General features: G+C 41.4%; 1 protein-coding gene across 1 annotated transcript; it reads right to left on the bottom strand.

Moving 5' to 3' along the window:
- Positions 1 to 4,140: 4,140 nt before the first annotated feature.
- On the bottom strand, positions 4,141 to 21,444 carry LOC112576495 (synaptic vesicle membrane protein VAT-1 homolog-like). Its single transcript, XM_025258966.1, has 11 exons — positions 20,567 to 21,444; positions 12,646 to 12,775; positions 11,320 to 11,532; positions 11,064 to 11,065; positions 10,697 to 10,840; positions 10,349 to 10,452; positions 9,811 to 9,866; positions 7,843 to 8,037; positions 7,417 to 7,500; positions 6,885 to 6,994; positions 4,141 to 6,543 (listed from the first exon to the last, which is right to left on the bottom strand). Exons 1-10 carry the CDS (start codon positions 20,794 to 20,796, stop codon positions 6,908 to 6,910), a joined length of 1,245 nt encoding a protein of 414 aa, XP_025114751.1. The 5' UTR covers positions 20,797 to 21,444; the 3' UTR covers positions 4,141 to 6,543; positions 6,885 to 6,907.
- Between the last annotated feature and the right edge of the window lie 744 nt (positions 21,445 to 22,188).

Genomic DNA, 22,188 nt, shown 5'->3' with positions numbered 1-22,188 from the left:
AAAATTGGCTACTGTAAGCTTTATATTTTAAATTTTACTTTTCAAGTGGTATATAGATGTATACCACATTCATAGTATGAAGTTGAGAATGCATTTAATGAAGCTTCATTTGTAAATGTAAACTTGCTGCAGTAAGAAGGTTGTGTAACATCTTTGACTTTAAAACTACTTTATACGCAGTTTCTTTCATGCATGTAAGCATGTGCATTTTTTTTATTTATTTTTTATTTATTTTGGTTTATGTCCAAATTTGTATTGTCCTGCCTACCTTTTAGCATCCTTGTCCAAAATCTCAAATAGATGGGGATGTATAATGAATGCATTAATGTTAACTTGGATTAGTTTGATGAATTGTTTTTAAAGCTATTTTAGTGGCAGTTGCAGTTTCAAGGATTATTGCGGAGATGAACTAGCCCAATGCAGATATTGCGCCCTCTCAGTCCAGGAAGAGTGTGTGTGTACGCACATGTGGGTGCACTTTCTTTTCAGCTAAGTGACAAGACTGCTTGTTGAATTGAGGAGTAGCCTGGTCCAATTGACTATTGACTAGAAAACATGCATTTGTCATCGGCACCTTTTCTGCCTGGTTGCCATAGTATTTGATAGGTAAGATGCAAATTGTGAAATAGGCATATAAACTGATACTCATTTAAAAGCATTTGGGACGGCTAGCTACTATGCTTGGCCTGGTTACAAAACCACATTCAGCCTCTACAGTGACTCACAGCTACCTGGACTAGTTTATCTAAGGAGTAAAATTCAGTCCAATCCCAGACAGAGCCTCCAATATGTCGCAAACCTGGGGCTATAGGTCCGTAGATTTGGTAGGGGGTACGTTTTCTATTACCGGTCCAACACCCCGTCCATACCCCCACCAAATCCCGTCGACACTTACCGCGTGCTACCACACTAAATTGCTTATTAATTATCAACTTTCAGTTAGCTCGAGCCCCCAAGCACGCATACCCCAATGAAAACACGAGGCAATTTAGTGTGTTAAAAGAACGTTAATTATTATTGCCAAACGACAGAAGAAAGAATACACAAAAACAGGTGGATCCTAACTCGTTCTAAAGGTCGTCCCGATATCTAAATGTTTCCCTTACTCCTGGTCCAGATAGCTAGTGAGCCAGATCTAACCTTAAAATTAACTGTCACACACCTCTCTGCTCACACACTCTCCCCATACACTCCTTACGCATACGCCACTTAGCTGTGTCAAGCTTTGGCTGTGTAGGGACTTAGTCTCGCAGGACACACACACAACGGTCACTTGGATTGCCCACTGGCTAGCGTCGTATGGAGACTTCTCTCGTCGCGCCACAGAAGAAATATTGTTCCAGACTTCGGTCTTCTGTTGACTGGTGCTCGACGAGAGAGGAGTATGAAGAAGGTGCACCTCAAAAGTTCGCCAGTAGTCCTGACGTCCTCCGCATGGAACGCCGCACCGATCCCGGTGGCCGGAGCAACTTGTTGAGTTGTTAGGTCGAACAAGGTTGCTCCTGCGTACGTGCAGGTACGACGGTGAGGCTTAGCTCAGTTCTATGGTGATATCCTTTTCTCTGTGGTTTGAAGCAGAAGTCCAGCTAGCCGTTACGTGGCTATCAGATCCGACGAAGTTGCTCTCCTGCACGCCAAGGACGACTGTGTGGCTTAATTTATCTCCGGGGACGATGTCCTTTTTCGCTCAGAGGTTATTTTGTCTGAAGCTTGATGGAAAGACAACTGCACACAAAGACTTGAGACGCGAAAGTCACGGATGTCTTCCCCTCAGAGGTTTTTGCACAAAAGCCCAGGTTGTCGTCTAGATCTTTCCTTTTTAAGTCGAAACACTCAGCTTGCAACTCTCAATCTTTCAGTCCAGTAACCGTCTTGATGGCCAGTCATACCACCTGACACACCACAACCAATCACGCCTCACAACCACCACGAGCCTAAGCTCCCACCCACACACGCGTAAATGACGTAATTTCTAGAGAGAAATTACGTCATATCTAGAGTAAAATAGATCTACAAACCCACACTACAGCCCTATCCCACTCTTTCACGACAAAGTGGTATATAGATGTATACCCACATTCATTAGTATGAAGTTGAGAATGCATTTAATGAAGCTTCATTTGTAAATGTAAACTTGCTGCAGTAAGAAGGTTGTGTAACATCTTTGACTTTAAAACTACTTTATACGCAGTTTCTTTCATGCATGTAAAGCATGTGCATTTTTTTTTATTTATTTTTTAATTTTATTTTGGTTTATGTCCAAATTATGTATTGTCATGCCCTACCTTTTAGCATCCTTGTCCAAAATCTCAAATAGATGGGGATGTATAATGAATGCATTAATGTTAACTTGGATTAGTTTGATGAATTGTTTTTAAAGCTATTTTAGTGGCAGTTGCAGTTTCAAGGATTATTGCGGAGATGAACTAGCCCAATGCAGATATTGCGCCCTCTCAGTCCAGGAAGAGTGTGTGTGTATGCACATGTGGGTGCACTTTCTTTTCAGCTAAGTGACAAGACTGCTTGTTGAATTGAAGAGTAGCCTGGTCCAATTGACTAGAAAACATGCATTTGTCATCGGCACTTTTTCTGCCTGGTTGCCATAGTATTTGATAGGTAAGATGCAAATTGTGAAATAGGCATATAAACTGATACTCATTAAAAGCATTTGGACAGAAGCTTGTACAGATTCTTCTTATTGTAGGGAATTGCTCATCTGTCAGGCTCAGGAAGGTCAGCTTCTTTTTTTTTTCTTGAAGGTTTCTGCTGTTTAAGACTGTCATTAGTGAATAGGAGCAGTTTTAACTGTAAAAGTAAACACATTTACAGAGATGGAGAGGTGCTGGTAATGACTGATTTAGGCCTCGCTGAGACTACTTGTGATAAAGAAGTGGGCAGATCTGTTGCCAGGCCTTGTACTGCAGATAACCTGCCTAAAATAGTATGTTGGGATCAACCAAAGAATACACTATTTTCTTGTTCTGTTTGCAGTCACAATGTTTTCTTGAGATGGAATCTACTTGATATTTCTGCTTTCATGTCTGATTTTGACTTCACATTCTGTCAGCATTAGTTACAAGCACAGAAAGTCTGGATAAATAAGATTTTTGCAATGTGCAAGTGTCATCTTCATAAACTGTATGCTTTACAGTATTCGATACCTAGCATACATCGCCCTTTGAAAGAGCATGAGTAGTGGTTTATATCACGTCACAGAGACAGGATAAATCACAACAGGAATGTTAAGTTTTCTTTTTTTTTTAACATGTACAGGGTCCACTATTGATAGAGGATCTTGTTTTTGTAAGATTCTGTAAGCCAGAACAAAATTAGAAACCTGAAATTCACCATGTTGAGACATTGATATGGTTTAACTTTTAAATACAAGGTTGTTTTGAAATTACATTTTGCAACAATGTTGTTTCATATAAATGGATGATTAACATTGTTAACCTAAATTTAGAAATTTAGGCTGAAGTATTTTTATTTTATGCATTGTTCTAAAGCATGATGAGTCTACTTGAGCTATCAGTTTTATACTTCACAATGAAAAAGTTCACCTCATGGCCTGTACTCTGATGTGGAATATTTTCTTCAAGCACATGTTGAAATTGTTCAACAGATCAAAATTTATTAAATGATTTGGAAGACCTGTTGGTTTTGTTCTTTTTTACTTTTTTTTTCATCCTGGTCCACTTCAGCAAAGATGTTAATCCTGTGCAGAAGTAAACTCATCAGTAAATCTGCATATGTAGTTCATATCATTACTCCACAACACTTTGCTGCTCCTCTTTTGCAAGCCTGGTGGGGTGAACAATATAACTGATTTTCTTATTCGGACCATGTATAAAGTGCAACTATAACATTTAGACACTTAATGCTACAGTATATAAACAGTCTTAAAGTTATTCACTACTTTTTTTTTTTAACGGTTCGAAAGTTTAAATATGTTTTTAAAATTCCTTGTGTTTATGATGCAATGTGTCATGTAATTCAGATTGCTCACTTTTCTCCAGCACATGTTGCACAGCTTACAAGGGTGATCTGACAAGTCAATGCAAGTTCACTGCAGGAACCCTGTCTCACAGTTTGCTGCTTATCAACAACAGCTCTTGCATACAAATTACAATGCTTAGCAAATGCAGATATAGATTTCATTTATTGCACAACTATTTTCAATGGGTCTGTTTTTGGCATTACAAGCTACTTGAAAGCAGGTATAACACATGGAAGAGATAGACGTGGTTTCGAAAGTGCTGAAGCCATCGTAAGACAAAATAAGGTTATTTATACATGAATCTCAGGTAAGTAATTTGGTATATATATAAACTGATACCTGGTGTGATGTTATTATCAGGCATTTTTTCAGCGCTGACTTGGATAGGCTGCATCAGCTTCTTCCATCTTTACTTAGTAGTACAAAACTTTATCGTGAAAATGGAAAAAAAATGTACTAGACTGTTCGTAGCAATGCCAGACCAGACCATAAGCCCAAGTGCATGCTTAAGCATCCCTGTAGCCAATCAAAGATACAATCTCTTATTGCAAAGTGGTCAATTCACTTTCTTACTGATGATAAAAATTATTTCAACATTATATGCAGTATATTTTTTACCTTACAGGTCAACAGCTTTTCTTCATTCAATAATCCAGCAATACTTTTATCTTAAAAATAATAAGATAAAGTTATCATCTGAATGTGGCATTCTTAACTGAATGACATTCAAGTGTTTTTGAGTTGTAGTTCAGGAAGTTCTGCATTACACGCTAGTACTTTTAGTTCTTTGTGGGTGAATATTGCTATTCTGTCGATGTGCATTCTCACAACCTTAATAGGCAGTAACCAGCAGTACAGAGATTTTCTTCTAGGGCTGTGGGTCCACAGTGTCATCAACTTTGCTGTTGATTTGATTCTCTGGTATTCTGGTAAACATCACAAAATCACCTTGATGTTGGCTTTCTTCCATCCTCACGTGGCAACGTGCAGCAGTAAATTGAAATGCATGTTTGAAGTGCCCGCACCTGAACTTCTGATGGATGCTAAGAAAGAATACTGATACACAAAGCACCACATCTGTGGTCTTCAGTCTCCAATTTTCAAAAATTCAAAGCAATTTTACTGAGGCTGGCAACAGTTATGTTTATGACAATAATAAGTGACAGTATATGTCGGTACAAACTTAAGTACAGATTGGATGTTTAGTGGGATTCTGAGGCTAGAATTCATTTCATTCATTCTGTAGGAACTTGACAACAAATTTATAAACATGCTAAAGAAACAGATATTTACATACATTGGCAACAAGTTAGCAAATTTTTTTTTAATATCAATGAACAAAGTAAATGCCATATTGAGTATAAACCCCCAGAAAAGAGTTAACAATTTCTAGAAAAATTGTTTTATCCGCTTAGGAATGTGTGTCAACAAATTTTTTTTTCATTTTTATCCATAAAGATCACAAAGAAAGAGCTGGTATCTGGATCAACAGAGTTTCGTCTGCTTAACTTTGGTTTTGAAATTTCCTGAATGGTGACTTAAGCATTGAGTATGACTGTTGCAGGCTAGAATCTGTGGACTGCAGAGTAACAGTAAAGTCCATGAAGCTTCTATGTTTCTTTAAGATCTTCACACAGACTGCATGTATGATAGGACAGCAATGTCAATCTGATCTGTGCAACGTGCTAAACTGGCATGCCGAAAGCATTCACATACAATCTGCATAATGAAGATGCTTGAACTCTGAACTGACTGGAATGTCTGTGTTGAAAATTTTTACCTTGATGTCCTATTAAATCACTGGAAAATCTTACAGCGGTAAAGCATAACATTAACATGTCATCAAGGTCTGTGATAAATGTTATGTCAATGTGCACACAGGCATAATAATGCACAATGGTGCTTATGTGCACATGTGCTTTTTTTCTTTCTTTCTACCTCTATAGTCACCTCCTTTGCTCCATGAATAGCACAATTCCCTGAACTGTTGTGGAACAGGCTCCATACTTCAACATTCTAATATACCCTTGAATTTATATATAATTTTTGTTCAACCTTCATAATAAAATTCTCTATCACAATAAATTTACTTCACAAGACTATATTCAAAGAAATAATGTTACTGTTGATTGTTTACACATTTTTCCTAGATTTATTGATTTACTGAAAGCCGCAAATGGCGGTCCAGTTACAACAAGTGGTAGCAGTTAAGCACTTGAAAATTCTGTCACTGGCTAGCAGTCATCTGAACTCCAGTCAATGTTTTTAGGGCACAAGAGTAACAGAATACGTCAAACTTTAAACATTGAACAATGCATGGACATAAATAGATGACTATGCACCTCTAGACAGATGGTTCTAACAAATACCATCTGAGGTGATGATGACAGGTCCAGTGTTTTTGTCATGGTTCAGGTGACATTGCCGAGCAGGTTTGCAGGTGGGCACACTTACATAAGAAAAAAAAACCACATTTAACCAGCTTTATGTCTTCTAGCATGAGCGATGCAGTACATTCTCCTTCATGGTGATGTTGCTAGGATGATCTGGAATGGAAACAACAGTAGTTTCTGAGAGGTTGTGTTCGCTTATGCAGATTTTTGCTTTTATTTTTTTAATGCAGTTAAGGATAAAGCTATATATCAATTTCTTAATATTTTCCCCTATTTTTCAGACATATCAAAATTAAAAAGTCTTTGCATATCTGACTTGGTTAGGAATTTCTTTGGCCTTAAATTAATTATCTGAAACATAAAATCGAACATATGCCATTATAGTGGAAAATGCACTGTTACCCACTACTCAACAACAGTCTACGTGGAATGTAGTCAGCTGTTATTTTGTAAGCTGCACTGTTTGACAATTTGAAGAATGCCATTATACTCACACTCTCATGCAACGCTTCTCACATTACTCCCCATTGACAGCAGACTCGCTTTTCTCTCCAGGTCCATTCTCAACGTTTGCTTCTGCCTGCTCACATCCCTTGCCCTGTGTCTATAATTCAGATACAAAGGGCTAAAGACATGAACTAAAAAAAAAAAACCAACCTCATATGGAACTCAAAGCTTTGGTGCAAGTTACCATAAACATTTGTTTATTGTGCTATTACTTTCACCAGAAAGTCCAAAATTAGAAGACAACAAGCATGTTCACCAAACAGTATTCCGTATTCTGTCATAAAATTGAAGTATTTTTTACTGTACTAACCATTTACCTCCAGCAATACAATAATCCAAGAGTGGACTGGCTTTTTTTAATTCATTTAATGCTTTTCAGGGAATAGCAGAGAACTGAGAAAGTTGGTGGCAATATCGTCAGGTGCCCCATAGACAATCTGAGCAAAGGGCAGTGATGACAATAGTTCAGGTGTTGCAGAATCTGGTATTTATAGACAAGATGTTAAAATCTGATAGTACCTTTGGTACAGGTTCCTTAGAAGGGTCCAACAATATTTTCCCAATGTTCTTCCTGTCATGAAGCTTCTGCATGCCTTCTCCCACCTGTTAAAGCATGCACAAATAGTCTTTTAACATTATTCTACCCACACTATAAGATGGTCTACAGATTAAAGGGCTATACACATAACACCTGGTTATACTAAGCATTTATTGCTTTAACATGCTGCCTGAAAGCTTAAAGCAGAATACATGCTTCTTCATCTCTAAGCTCTATGTATAACAGTAAATTTAATTCTCCTAGTTGATGCCTCTTCCTTTCAGTTTCACTTGGACTTCAGCATTTCCATTGCTTTCAGCAAGGATTGCTATAACTGAAGCTCTGCTACCCTAAATCAAAACTAAAAACCAAAATGTTCAGAATGATCCAAACTTGAATTCACTTACATCTTCAAAAGCCCAGACAGAGTCAATAGTTGGGTGGATCTTGCCTTGCCGATACAAATCGAGGAGAGAATCTACAACATTTCGGACATAACCATACTGGCTCTGACGGAAAAGCAAACGTCGCAGCTGGAAGCCTCCAACACACTTGTTGTCATCTGACAACTTTATGGGGTTGACCTTGTCCACTTGCCACCACTATATGTGCACACACCACAGAACAAAGTTGTAACACCTGATCATGAGGAATGGACCAATCACAAGCACACATGCACATTTACATAGTCATGGATGTCATTACACAAAAGAATCATGCTAATGTCGTTATAGACATAGCTGATGTCACACTTACGTCACCTGTCACATGCATGTCACACTTATGCTACCGAGTCCGTGAAATGATATGGTCACTGATGTTTAAGTTGCACGTGCAACCAGGCATAAAAATGCTAGCACTAATATGATTTCTTGCATTATTTCAACACTACTGAAACACATATTGCCCAGAATTCTTCACTCATGAACAAAACACCTTAAAATATTGAAAACACCTTGAATGCTTTTACAGTTATAACAGTTATTTCAAAATTATCTTGTAAATACAAATTATTTTTTGTAAACACTCTCCTTTTATCTCACTCTCCTTCATTCTTCCACGTACAGTTTTCTCTGTAATGCATGCACGCAGAGACATACACACATGTTTGCATGCAACCCCTCAAATGCATGTGTCTGTCCATGCACACATATGCATGCATGAACATGCATATGCACGCATGCACATCATGCACACCACATCTGCACACTTGCTTGCCCTTGGAGAACTGGAACATACCAGTGGACACACACACACACTGACAATACTGAAAGGGAAACCACACCTAAGATATTTGCATGCAGACAATGTCGAGAAAATTTGGTTCTAGCTGCATATTGAAACAAAGGTGAGACAAAATGCCTGCCTGTGGCTGCAGCACATGTACAATTTCATTAACTAGTCTTTACGAAATTTGTTGGCAGGTAATCATCAAAATATAAGCAATTGATTTTATCTAACAATTAAGCGTCCCATGTCCACAAAGAAGAAAGAAGCGCATGGAGATCCCAGTCATTTTCACCCAGAATGAAAAGAATTTACAAGTGTAAAGAAAAAGCAAATCAAGATGGTACTAAAACTGAAATCATGCTAAAAACAATTATCTCAGTAACTATAGTGTGAAGGCAACTTCTAATTCTATGGCCTAAAACTGGGAGCTTGTGGCATGTGAAATCTACAATAGCTGCAAGTCCTAAGAAACACGCAAAGAGTCCAACTTAGAAATAAAAATGGCTCTGCTATGGCTCTAGACGTATTCTTGTTTTTTAAGTACACAAAAATATTTCTCCTTATTAAGTGCACATGGAAACAAGTAAAAAAAGAAAAGGGCATTGAATGATGTAGCAAATAAGTATGAAATCCCTGCTAAGCTGGCCTGGGAAGAAAAAGTATACAGTGCACTTAAACCCAGCATCAGCTTTTTTTTTTTTGGCGTGCGGAACATTCTACTTACCACAATGTTGTCAGGCATGTGCAGCTGACCAAAGCAAACAAGTACCATTTTACCCTAAACATTGTTGTCTTTATCCTAAAACTATAATCATACATTTTTTTTGTCTTAAATCTTATAGCTTGGTTTTTTTTGGGTCCACACAATCTCCCATTAAATTACTGTTGAGCATCTACCAATGGATTATTCTGTCCCCAACTGCTTGTGTAAGTAAACTTTACCAAGTGATTCATTTTATATATTTTCAACTATCTATAGTATTTCATTTGTTTACTTTATTACAGATGAATTCTAAGCAAGTGCTTTTCAGCTTATCAATGTTAGCTTGATGAATGACAGGACACACAAATGAATGGAATCAAGCTCAAAGTAGAACTGCTTGTGTTACGGTTAGATGTAATAAGACACATAATAATGTACTCACCGACTTGGCAAAGCTGAAGAAGCTCTTGGTTTCACCAGTTACAATGTTAGATGAACCTAAAATAACAAAATTATGCAAGTCACTCTGTAGTGCTGGTGAAAATTAGGTTTCATGTTAGAAAACTAATTACATGGTTGCTTATTTTTATGTTTGTAGGTTTACTTCTGTACTGTAAGTACATCTGCACACAGCAGTTTAGTCAGCAATGTGAATGCATGATGCTCAACAATTTAAAGATGCATTTTGACTGCTGATAAATTGTTAGCCACTGTAGGGTGTAGGTATGCTGTTTAATATTTGTGTGTGTGTGTGTTTGCATGTCAGTGAATAAATCTGCCTGAAGGGGATAAGGGAACATATTGAAGATGTAGGCAGTCTGCTCTAATTATTACATTTGTTAGTTTGAAGGTTAGTTAGCTTTCACCTGCATGAAACATTTTTGCTGTAAGGGTCGCATTGGGTATATATGAAATATAGGGGGAAAAGACTCGCCTATTTTCTAACTTTATATGATTTTTATTGTCACTGTTTGGCTTACCATAAAGCAGATATTTGCCCATAGGCTTCAGAATGCTGATGCCACGGTTAGTGTCTTCTCCGCACAGACAGTCCAGCACAATATCTACTCCCTCTGCAGAAAGTCTATACACATACATTCATGTGGACACACACAGACACACATGCATCCATGTGGACACACACACACAGAATATATGTAGGTCCATATAAAGAGTATCATTTTATATGTCATCATTTAGCATATTTACCACCAAAAGAAATCAGAACCAGCTAAAATCTGAATGAATTTATTATCAGATAAGTATTTATGCTCTCTCCTGCTGTGCACTCAAACATGCTTCATCAAGCTAGATATGCCACAACCTACTTTCTGATTTCCTGCACATAGTCAATGCCATGGTCGAAGAGGTGTGTCACTTTGTCTTTGATGGCTTCATGCTTGTTTGCTGAAGCTGTGCCAAACACCGTCACCCCTTCCACCATGCTTGCCAGCTGCAGCACTGCATTGACCCTGGGAAGCAAGGACAGGCCCAAACCATGGAATGTGAAAAACCATGCCCCACATGATAAATGGCTGACCTACATCAATGATTTTCTGCCTTTAGAAGGTGGAATAAGTGTCGGATACCGCTTTCATGTGTCAGCTTTTTGCCTAATAGTGATCACAGACTTAAGCGTGATTGCATTGTCAAATGTCAGGATATTATCTGCTATTTACTCAAAATACATGTGACACCTGCTATACAAAGCTGATTGTGCTTGCAAATGTCAGTGCTTTGCCTGTTAACATCATGATGAACATTGTAATAATGTTGTCTGCTTGTGACCCAAGACTGTTCCACCACATGTTCCTGTCAGTCTGAAATTTGATATGCAGCCACTACTCTCCATGCTACAAAAATCACTGCATCACTGACTTAAGTGCTCAAGTTTTCCTGAAGTTCAGGGTGTATTTCTAGCTCCAAGGCCGTCCACAAAGGTACTCACCACTCCACCAGCTGCAGAGTGGATAAGCAGTGACTGACCCTTGCGCAGGTTAGCCAGATCAAAAAGCAGGACATAAGCTGTGATATAATTCATCAGCAAGGCAGCGCCATCATGGAAGCTCATGTTGTCAGGTATCTTGTACACTGTGTTGGCTGAGACGGACACAAGTTCAGCCCATGCCTTGAAGTCAGTCAGAGCAATGACACGATCACCAACCTGCCAAAACAAGTGGAAAACACACATATGTATAAATGAGCTAGGTAAGCATGGCACTGGAACTTTGGTTGCTGTAGTATCTTCAGCATGTAAAAATGTTTTTAATTTTGGTTCATTCCTTGTGCAGATGAACAGATGCGAAAACAAGTACATGTGTAGTTGTTTTGCTGAATGTGCATTCTGTGCAAATTGGAAACTTTATTTAGGACAAAATACTGGTGAGTTAACTATTCTAAACACATATAAGAAGACTGACACGTACAGAAAGGTTTATGTCCCATGGTCTATAACAGCCACAGAGTGGTGAATTCCAACTGGTCCAATGTGCTCAGGGCACAACCATCTCTGCCATCTTTATCTGATATCCATTTAGTGATAGGTGGTTAGAGGGAGCTGCTAGCTTTATCAAGCTTTAGAGCCCAACTATAACCACTGTTTTTAAGGACTTGGAAGTTAAAACATGATAGTGTGCAAGGTTAGTGATGCACGAGAGTAACATCTCTTCCAAGATCACCTGTAGAGTTTGGCCCACCACTACTTCTGTTGTAAAACCACTTGACTTAAAATCAATGATAATATTTATATAAAACAAATTACTAATCAAACAAAAAAATTTTTCAGACAGAAAATAGCTAGATGAGCGTTACACTATATGAAGGAGACAGCTAGATGGACATCACAGTTTGTTATTCCAGTAGATGATTGACTTCAATCGTGTGAATTTTTTTACTTGTGGTCACAATCTATCAGGATCCATGCTGATCAAACTCTCATAAGTTGACATATTTCACCACTGCTCTCCTCTCCAAATAATAACAAGGCCCACACTATCAACTTTCAGCTACTACATCATGTCAAACATTTATATTTTTTTTTCTTGGATGGTTTTATAGACACAGTGCACACCCTCAACTATGCTTGTCTGACCTGCACAGTTTGGAAAAGGAAGTTGATGGCAAGTCATGGGGGTCACGGGGCGAGATGGAGGAGGAAAGAAGATCAGGAAGGGGAAGAGTTTTCGAGAATATTCGCAAGCATGTGTCAAGTAGATGAAGTGGCAAAGTGTCATGTGATAGGGCGACAGGAGGAACGAATCCTTCAGTTTATACTCACGCTGAAGTCAGTAACGTTCTCCCCAACAGCCTCCACTTCACCAGCACACTCAAATCCCAGGATCAGGGGGGTTTTCGGGGGATTGTCGATAACGCCCTGCCGCACCATCAGGTCTGGGAAACTCATGCCACTGCAAACAAACACACGATTCATCATCAGGCTGTAATTCTCATTATTTTGCAGTTTAGTGTTGCTCATGCAAGACTAATTTAAAGATATTTAACAGCCTACACCCATTACAGGTAAGGGATTAGATCATCATTCTGTTTGTGGGTGGGAGGGTCTGTGAACGGTAAAAAAGCATAAAAAGTGAGTGTTCTTGCAGATAACTTGAAATTTAAAGTAGTGCGGCTCACGGGCATCACGTGCATCCAAATAAATATGTAAAACGAAAACTGTTATTGTGTCGGTGTGCAAAGAGGTCCACTTTCGGCCTGTGGAGGATAGGGAAAAAGCAAATTAAAAATAAAAAATAAAATAAATAAAACAAGCCCCAGTTCATCTTTTAATCTCGTGTCTGCACCCGCCGCCATAAAGGCGCGATGGCGTCAGCTCCCTGCGAGGGACAAGCCCTCGATGGCTATTAGCAGTCTCGCCTCTGGCCCTGGTCACCCCGACCTTTGCGTGGGTTTGGGTTCTCTTTCTCTTTCTTACTACGGTGGTCGGTAATAAGATGTCTGATGTTAACTTCTTTCGTATATTTATTTTGCATGTTGTTTATTTTATCGGGTTTTTTAAAAATTATGACGGGGAATAATTTTTTTGCTGAATCACAAAAAGACATGGGTACTGAACTGCTTACGGTTTACTTTTTTGTTAATTTTCTTTTACTTCACTACCTAAACAATACTAGCCTTTGAGAAACGAGCATGTGTTTACTTGCATACAGTAAAGTTCATTTGCGTCAGCCTTCAGCTGCGGAAAACATCCACAATGGCTGCATCACATGAGGCATCAATGGCTCGCATCTCTGAGACCATCCTTCCCCATCCCCCTTCCCTGCTGTATCCTCATTAGAAGACAGAGTTGGTTTTCAGCCTTGAACTTCAGCGCAATCAGTGGAGCACCCAGTGGGCATTAGATTTTCGAGTTGTTTTGGTTGTGTTTGTGTGTGTGTGTGTGTGGGGGGGGGGGGGATAAAGGGGATTACATATGTGCGCCATGCTGCGCCTGTGAGTGGTTGTCTGGAAACAAATTCACGTGACCCTCACCAGTAGCTGAATTCCTCCGGGATATATTTTTTTGAAGTAGATATTATGTGTGTAGGGACTGACAGGAGTTGCACATTTTCTGCATGATCCTTAATGCGCATTACGCTTGGAAGGAGAATGAGGAAAGGACAAAACAAATGGTCCACTGGGGCAAAGAAGAATGGTTAATAATTCACATGGAACGACACGAGAAAACCCTGCTCTTTCGAAATGCTACGTATCCTTGGTGATGTCTGTGGGGTGGGGTGGGTGTGGGGAGGATGGTGTTTCGCATCCTGCCTGAGACTGAAATGGCAGCCTCATTTCTCTATGAAAGGTCTTTGCGCAATGTTCAGGCTGTGGGCGTTAGCACAAGCCCTGCATCTTGCCCGGGGACAACAACATGACATGACACCAATTTTTTTTTTTTAAAAAAAAGGTTTTGATATCCTGTTCTTTATTCTCTACATTTACAGCGGGAGACGATATGTTAAAAGTTTGACCTAGAAGAGCAGTACTGCTATTTGGGCATTTCCGAGTCAGCTCTCCCTTCAGATGGCTCCGTGGACATGGCAGACACCTGTCCTACAACAAGGCCGGCTACACTTTGTCCCAGCTTGGTAATTGTGCTTGTGAATAGGTCCGGTCTGTGCAGCGGTTGTGCCTGTGTTCTGTCAAGATTTCTTCTGAAGATTTCTGTAGCAGTGTCCATTCTATACCTAGCCGTGTCCAGTAGTTGGTGGATGTGGGGTAATTGAGGTGCATGCTAAAGTGTTGTCATTCTGTGCCCATGTCTGTAGCAACACTCTTTTTTTTAAACTCCTTAGTGTCCAGACAGGTCGGGTAGGTCCACATGAGACCTTCATTGATTGCTGTTAAAGTTCAAAAGTTAACAGAGTGATAGATACAGCCTGGTTCTTATCAGGCCAGTCGAATTATGTCCACAGAAACACCTGGTGTGCTTTTGCGATTCTTGTCAATAGTTCTGACACTGCGGATCTCTTGCTTTTCCCACCACAACAACAAAACCAACTCCAACCGAAGACGTCAACAAAATATGCTGGGTGCGTAAATAATCGCCATCAGATATAACCTGCGCTCGACCTCGCGCGCCAGGAAAAAAAAATGTCAAGGTTGTGAGTGAATCTCGTCTGCCCCTTGCGCCGCTGCCTGTATCGCTGTTGATACACACTATACTTACATGCACACATGAATGCATTATCCGCCTTACACACTTGAAGTGCGCAGACTCAAAAAAAACACTCATGAATACATACATGCGCGCGCTCACATAAACACCACGGGACGAGCGTCTTTTAATAAACAGAGTTATTAACACGGATCACGGGACACCTCCTGACAAGTGACTAAGCCTTGTTAAAAATACGCTGACAACCGTTTTCCGTCTCGTGACAGTCACCCCATCCCAAGACCCTCCTCCACCACTTATCGTTGTATACACAAGCTTGCTACTCAAGCCTAACACCACGGACACACTCACATACAGGTCCGCACTAACACAAAATATTCGCTGCGGCACTACAGCTATCAACACCCTGAGCACTGATAACTTTGATAACCCGCTCTATGGTAATTAGAGGGTCATTATAAGACGATCACTCCTCGGGTGAGAGTAAATAGGTACTGATTTTTTTTTTACTCTTCGCCTTCCTTGGGTCCTTGGGCTACCTAAGTGGTTTCTACGCAACACACTCGCCAACGCCTCTCCCACCTCCATCATTCGCTTCTACCATCCACAGTGAAAAAGGGAAGGAAGGAGTTGGGAAAGAGTTATTTAGCTTTATTTAATAGAATACATTGATTGGCTATCCCGCTGGCGCACTAAAGTGGCTTCAGATTGCAGATGTAACTGACGGTCCTAACAGTAAAAATAAAAACCCTAGTCACATATAACAGTTATGTAATAGTCTTTTTGCGGGTTCTTTATTATCGACAGATATTTTCGAAAGTTCACCTACGTATGTCGAGGTGTGTCCAGTGGGGTATTGGCACCCCTTGGCACCCGTCCTACCGCCGCCCCCTCCTCCAGCTGGGGGTTGGGGTGGAGCTGTCTATATTGTCCGTCAAGCGTCCCCTCACCCATGTTTTCCATTAGGCAATATTTGTAACTTACTAACAACCCGTCAACCACATTCCCCCCTGGGTGCGTAGAAGGACTGACAATTATGCGCAGCCACACCTAGCTGGCGAAATCTTCCGGACAAACAAGAAATCAATGTGACCGGTGAAGCATTACAATAACATCGTTACCTTTAACCTCTAACCTGCACAGACACGTGCTCTAGTTAGCGGAAGGGGCTGCGGGGTCTGTCATGCTCAGCCGTACGTGCTGTTGTGAACAAAGGCGCGTGGCCACAACAGAAAAAGAACAAAACTCGCTGATGCTCCTCGAGCTTTCATGTCCATCACAAGTCATTCAACTGCGAGTTATCGTTGTATTCCTCATAGGAACACGCACCAATAAACACTGAATGCATTTTGCAAAAACAGAACAAAACAAAACAAAAAATAAATAAAAAGACTTGGAGTGACACGCAAAGGTCTGCAAACGGGCGAATTTTTTTTCCCAAACCACTTTCTATTTTTAAGTTCACAATAGCATATCTCCCCGAATCTGAGGGGAAACCCCATTCACACATCACCTCTGGTGTTTAGATGTAAGCCTAAAAAGATTACCACATTACCTGGCAGAGAAAGTGGAAAAACCGTGACACCATCTATACAATGCGGTCCTAGATGTCCCATTACATGTTTCCTTGACAACGCATAAGCGTATCCATATACATTCCTGATATCAGTTCTCTCACACGAGCGTTCATCGTTCTTTGTCCAGTTAAGAAGGTCCTTTAATCGACACTATGAAATGAAAAGTAAAAATTCAAAAAAAAAAAACGCATAATTTAATATCTTAATACTATAAAATATAGTGACCTTTGTTCTCTTCGAGCTAAGTTCGTAATATATTGACATAAATAATGCGCACATAGATAAGCTTTCCAGTACTCATTTATAGCAATACGAGGTTTTCACTAGCTGTGAAGACATTGTTTCCCCAGGCTGAATCATAAAGTATAATCTATGAGCAAGTAAGAAGAAGAAGCGGCTTCCATTTTTCCAGCACGTGCTTGTAACAAAGGTTTCCCTGTTCACCCCCTTTAGGCTAAATAAACAGTGCTAGAATCAACAGATCTCGTGCGGATTTAATTTCTGACTGCGTTCTACAACGTTCCTTTTTCCTCCTCCGCATCTTTCTTCCTTCAAACCCATGCCTTCTTCCTGCATCCGACCGCTATACGGATCCTAGCTTCCGGGAAGTGCGTTTGGTGCCAAACCGATAGCCCTTACGAATTGGGGGTTCGTCTGCTTTTGTATGGAGACTGGAAGACTGAATGACACGAGGGAAGGTATGTCCGGCAAGGAAGGAAAACTTTGAAAGAATGCTCTTGTATCTATATCGTGTGTGCTACTTATATCCAAAGGTCCGACTTTCTCGTCTCGGGCACGGTGCTTGCACGTGGCATCTGTTTACGGGCTGCTGCCTGCCGTAGCTTAATCTGCGTGTTTACTGGATGGGTCAACAGCTGGAATTTGTTTACCATTTGGACCAAGCAGCTGGAGTCCCACCGTGTACTGATCAGCCAACAGCTACAGCCATAATATTTGTTCTCAGAGCTAACAACGTTTCAGGTTCCCGCAGCTTTGAGAATACTCTAACTTGCAAGAAGAGAAACTGAGCAAACAGGTTTAATCTAATTATTTACACCTGCGAGATGGCATCTTAAATAGTAGCTGTTTGCTGGTTCAGCAGCTTGAATTCCATAGCTTTTGCTCAGGTGCACTTCGAAAAAAAGCTTTTAAAACCGAGATAAAATCTATCCGCTGTTAAAACATATTTTTTTATTTTTAAAATTTTTTTAAACATAATATCACGCCGGTAAAATCCCAGAGAAATTTGTTTCATTGATTGGACAAAGTTCGACCATATAAAGGATAGAGCTTTAATCAAGACTATTACAGGCTTTTTCATCAGAAAAATTGTTCTTAACTATTGCTGGTCTATGATGGGTTCATCATGGCGATATTAAACCTGAGCTCTATATTAGAACAATTTTAGACCTGCGAACTGTTTCTAGGGATAGGTACAGACCTACAAATTGTTCCTAAGGATAAGTACAGGCTTCTACGTGGGACCTTGACACCGTGCGTCTCACATGCCCATGCCAGGTGAAGATTCCAGACTAACGGTCAAATCGATAGCTATGCAAGCCTGCCACTATTTATAGATGGTGGGACACGGTCCTCCACCTACACTTGCCTGACCTGGCCATTCCTCTACAGTCTCCAGGCTCCTGGAGTTCTGTCGACACAAGCCGGTCTGCACACACACGCGCGCGCCGCCTGACCAGGGTGTTCTTTCTGAAGAACATCTGACCATGGCAATGACATTAGGCAGTCATCGACACACTGATCAACTTATAAAGCAGACACAACCACAGCCGTTCACCTTTGTTACGCAGCGAAGTTCGGTATCTTTCGTTTTGCAGTTAAAATGGAAGCAGCAGCAGCAAAAGATGAAATGAAGCGCACCGGGCAGATAGCGGTGCGGTATGTGGCTGTGTGCAGCAAATGAAGCATTTTCTCCGGAGGACGTAGATCCATATTGTCAGAAAAATGCTGTCGATGATGAAGCCATCCTACGTTTCCTAACTGCATTTATAAAAGTAGGAGGTGAAACCTGTGTTTCACGCCAAGCCAGCAACTATTGCGCTTAAAAAAAAAAATCATCATCATCACTTTGCAAAGACAGACGCTAATGGTGAAAAAGTCTTAACAGTTACGCACTCAAATTTCTCTCGTATTTACGGAAATCCCATTAAAGTTGCATTTGTTTAGGAATCTCAGTTTCTATCACTCCTGGAAGTAGCTTGAGCAGACGACCAAATTTTTTGTTAGGAAGGCTTCGCGGAGCACTAGGTAATCGTACGCGAGATCTTATGCGAGATTCACGGTGTCACGTGCTCAGAAATCCCCCTTCCCACAGACATCCGCCTCTACAATGCGCATGCGTTCTAGTTAAATATATTTAAATATGGCGGAGCTTCATGCCTCGATATCTAACTTGCATCTCATTAAAATCACGCGTATCTATAGGACTTGACTTCCACCAAGAAACTGCACCCGAAAGACCTTAATATTGTGCACATGCACGATTTAAAATAATTATAAGCGGCATATCACTTTCAATATTGTGAAAGTCAAAGTCGATATATCTACGAGTGTGCAAGGTAGATTTCGAGGCATGCGCATTATGGAGGGGGATTTCAGAACCCACAGCATACGCACAGATTCTTTTGTCATACGCACAAGCTGCACACCCTGTTTATCAGCGGGCTTTGAAGGAATGCATCACTTTTGGTGTGTGCAATAAGAACAACAGCAGGTAAAAAGAAATCGACGCGCGAAAGCAGCGAAGCCTTGGTGTTTGTCCTCTAGTTATGGTAAACGGTCGTCATGGAAACGTCTGTACACTTGCCCTGCGCAGAACCTTTTCTATAGCAATCGGAACAGCACACGCTGCTGTCGCTTTCGAACTGAACATTTGATGCACTCCCTCAGTGACAAAAGATTACAAGTGGTGATAACCTCACTGTGCATGCGTTAGTTTACCGCCAGACTGCAGAGTACCACGACATGCGAGACTTTAAAACGGACAATTATTGTTATAAATAAACAAGAGCTACACTAATTGAGCCATGCTGAAATCGCGAAAGGAAAACATTTTCAACTGATTGTTTCAGGAAATTCGATCTGTCGTACGAACATTACTTGTATTTAAGCACTCAAATCGATTCAGTTGCCAAGCATATTGTTGTCGGAAGTGCTCTCAGAATATTCTGAAATTTCTCGCATTGTGTATTTCAGACAACCCCAGACTGTAAAGAGATTTGGTTTCCGGACCCAGAAATGAAAGGCTTTCTTATAATTATTAATAGCATTCAAGAGCTTTGCAATAGCAGGCTATAAAGAAAACATTTAAACTGTGAGGTGACGCTGTGGGTATAAATACAAGCTTGTATTAATCCGTAAATAAAAGTTGACCTCTCTCCAACCTCCAAACTATGTCCGGGAGTAGTTATGTTTCCGTGCGCTGTGGCCACAAATCGGCTGTAAACAGACCGAATATTGTTGGGCGCAGAGTGTACAGGAGATAGCATGCAGCCTTGCCACAACTGGAACGCTGACGAGAGGCACTTTCCTGCGCAATATGTCAGTCCACAGCCTCGACCCGGCCAGTCAACAACAACAAAAATAGGCTTTTGTTTTTCTGTAAGGGAGCCGTTGTGGTCAGAACGTGTGGGGACGCGCTCAGAATCGATCTGGTGTTTGTGTGTGTAGGTGTGTGTGTGCGCACGCGCGTTTGAGAGGGGAGGGGACAGCGCGTATGAGAGGTACTGTGTAAGACCGCACATACAGGTTTGCATTCTCTGCGGTGCTAATATTCTGTGGGTGCCAGCATAATGGGGTACATCGCCTGCGCGTCAGACGCATTAGCGCACAGTGACCACATCGATCAATCATGCATGGCCTCTTGCGAAACTCAAGAAAGCAAAATAAATAAAAATAAATTAAAAGGTATTTAGTGCAGGTGTGGGGAGATCGACTGAGATAATAGCATTCAAGAGGAGTGGAGGAGCAAGCAAGCAACTTACCAGGCCTTGACCCTGATCAGCACCTCTCCATCTGCGAGCTTGGGCTCGGGCTTCTGTTGCACCTTGATCATCTTCATGCTGCCAAACCCTGTCAGCACCACGCTCTTCATCGTCTTCTGGGGAGGGGCAGCGGCTGCAGCCTCCTCCTTCACTTCGGGTTTAGCGGCACCTCCCTCGGCACCGGCTTCAGCAGCTGGAGTCTCGGAGGGAGCGGCATCCTTCTCAGGCATCTTTTTTGTTGCTTGTTTGTATTTTTCTTACGTCTCACAAAGATGTTTACAGTAACTCAACGGACGCCCGACCACACGTTCTTCCCTTGCCGTCACCTTTTCGTGCCGCTGGCACCAGACACACAGCCCTCCGTCACGGCAGCAGTGAGATGCCCGATGGCGTCCGCACAGTGGGTCGCTTTGATCCCCCTCCACCGGTTATGCAAATGAGCCGATCAATCGGAGCGCCCAACGTCGATCTCGGGAGGGGGAAGAGAGAGAGGACAATCCTAGCACCGAGACTACGCCGAGAGGGAGAGAGAAAACTGGACGTAAAATAATAATAATTGAAGGCGTAAAGAAAATATCGGAGGTAGATAGATAACGTACCTACACCAAAAAACCCCGCAAGCACTACCACTGACACGTCACGCGTCACCAGTGTCAGTCAAACCTAAGGAGAGGAGCCGACGATCGGTGGGTCTGACATTCGCGCGCTGTTTCTCGCCAGCGAAATGTGACTTGACTGGCAGTTTTCGTCCTTACTCCAGCCGGCAGGGGGACTCGAGACCACCACACGCTCTGCAGCCTCAAGATGATCGCAGGAAGAAGTCGCTGGTGGCTGCCTGCGCTGCCGTGCAGCAAGTGCGCGTCATCTTCTCCGCGGCAACTTCGCGCCGCAGTGGCGGTGGCAGCGAGTCGTCTGCTTTGGCACTCGAGTTGTGGGGCGAGTGGCAAGGGGGAGAAGGGGGGAGAAGAGGAAATTAGTGGAGAAACAGTGGGTGGGGTGGACATGAAGTTCGCCGCATTCACTGGGATTGAAGGCTGTGTTCAGCTGACAACGGCATTTATTGAATCCTGAAGTCATGAAAAAAGTGTCGTTTTGTAACCTGCAGCCAGTGGGAAAGAGAATAAGCTTGAAGATAGTAGGGTGGGGGTAAACAAAAGCATATGTTTGTTCGTTTCACAATTTACAAGCGAAGTGGTATAGACGGATGCCATTACTATAGTCACTAAAGACAAGAAACCTGCACAGGTTGCACAACTTATGTGTGTGACATTCGAGTTGCTTCAAGCCTTCCATTAGTGACATCAAGTATAAGCCCAGTAAAGTTTATATATATATAAATGTGAGTGCGTGCGTTGCCTTGGCTATTTAACTAGCCGTTGCCAGTGTGTGCGAGGTTTGTGTAACTGCTTTAATTGTAATCTCCAGCTGCAAATATAATTATATCAACTGATTCCCCTCGATTCAGCACAATTTACTTCTTCATATCTCCCTTTCTCCCCCTTCTACTGCGTCTCAGCCCACCCACCTCTGTCTCCATCCCTCCATTTTTTGGCAGTCCTCGGCCATGACAAAGCAGACACACCAACCTAGCTGTCTTCCATCGTCCTCGTCCTGTGGTCCGT

Source organism: Pomacea canaliculata, linkage group LG12, assembly GCF_003073045.1.
Source record: "Pomacea canaliculata isolate SZHN2017 linkage group LG12, ASM307304v1, whole genome shotgun sequence".
NCBI lineage: Eukaryota > Metazoa > Mollusca > Gastropoda > Architaenioglossa > Ampullariidae > Pomacea > Pomacea canaliculata.
The sequence above is the reverse complement of the archived record's forward strand: the minus strand, read 5'-3'. Positions and strand labels throughout refer to the sequence as shown.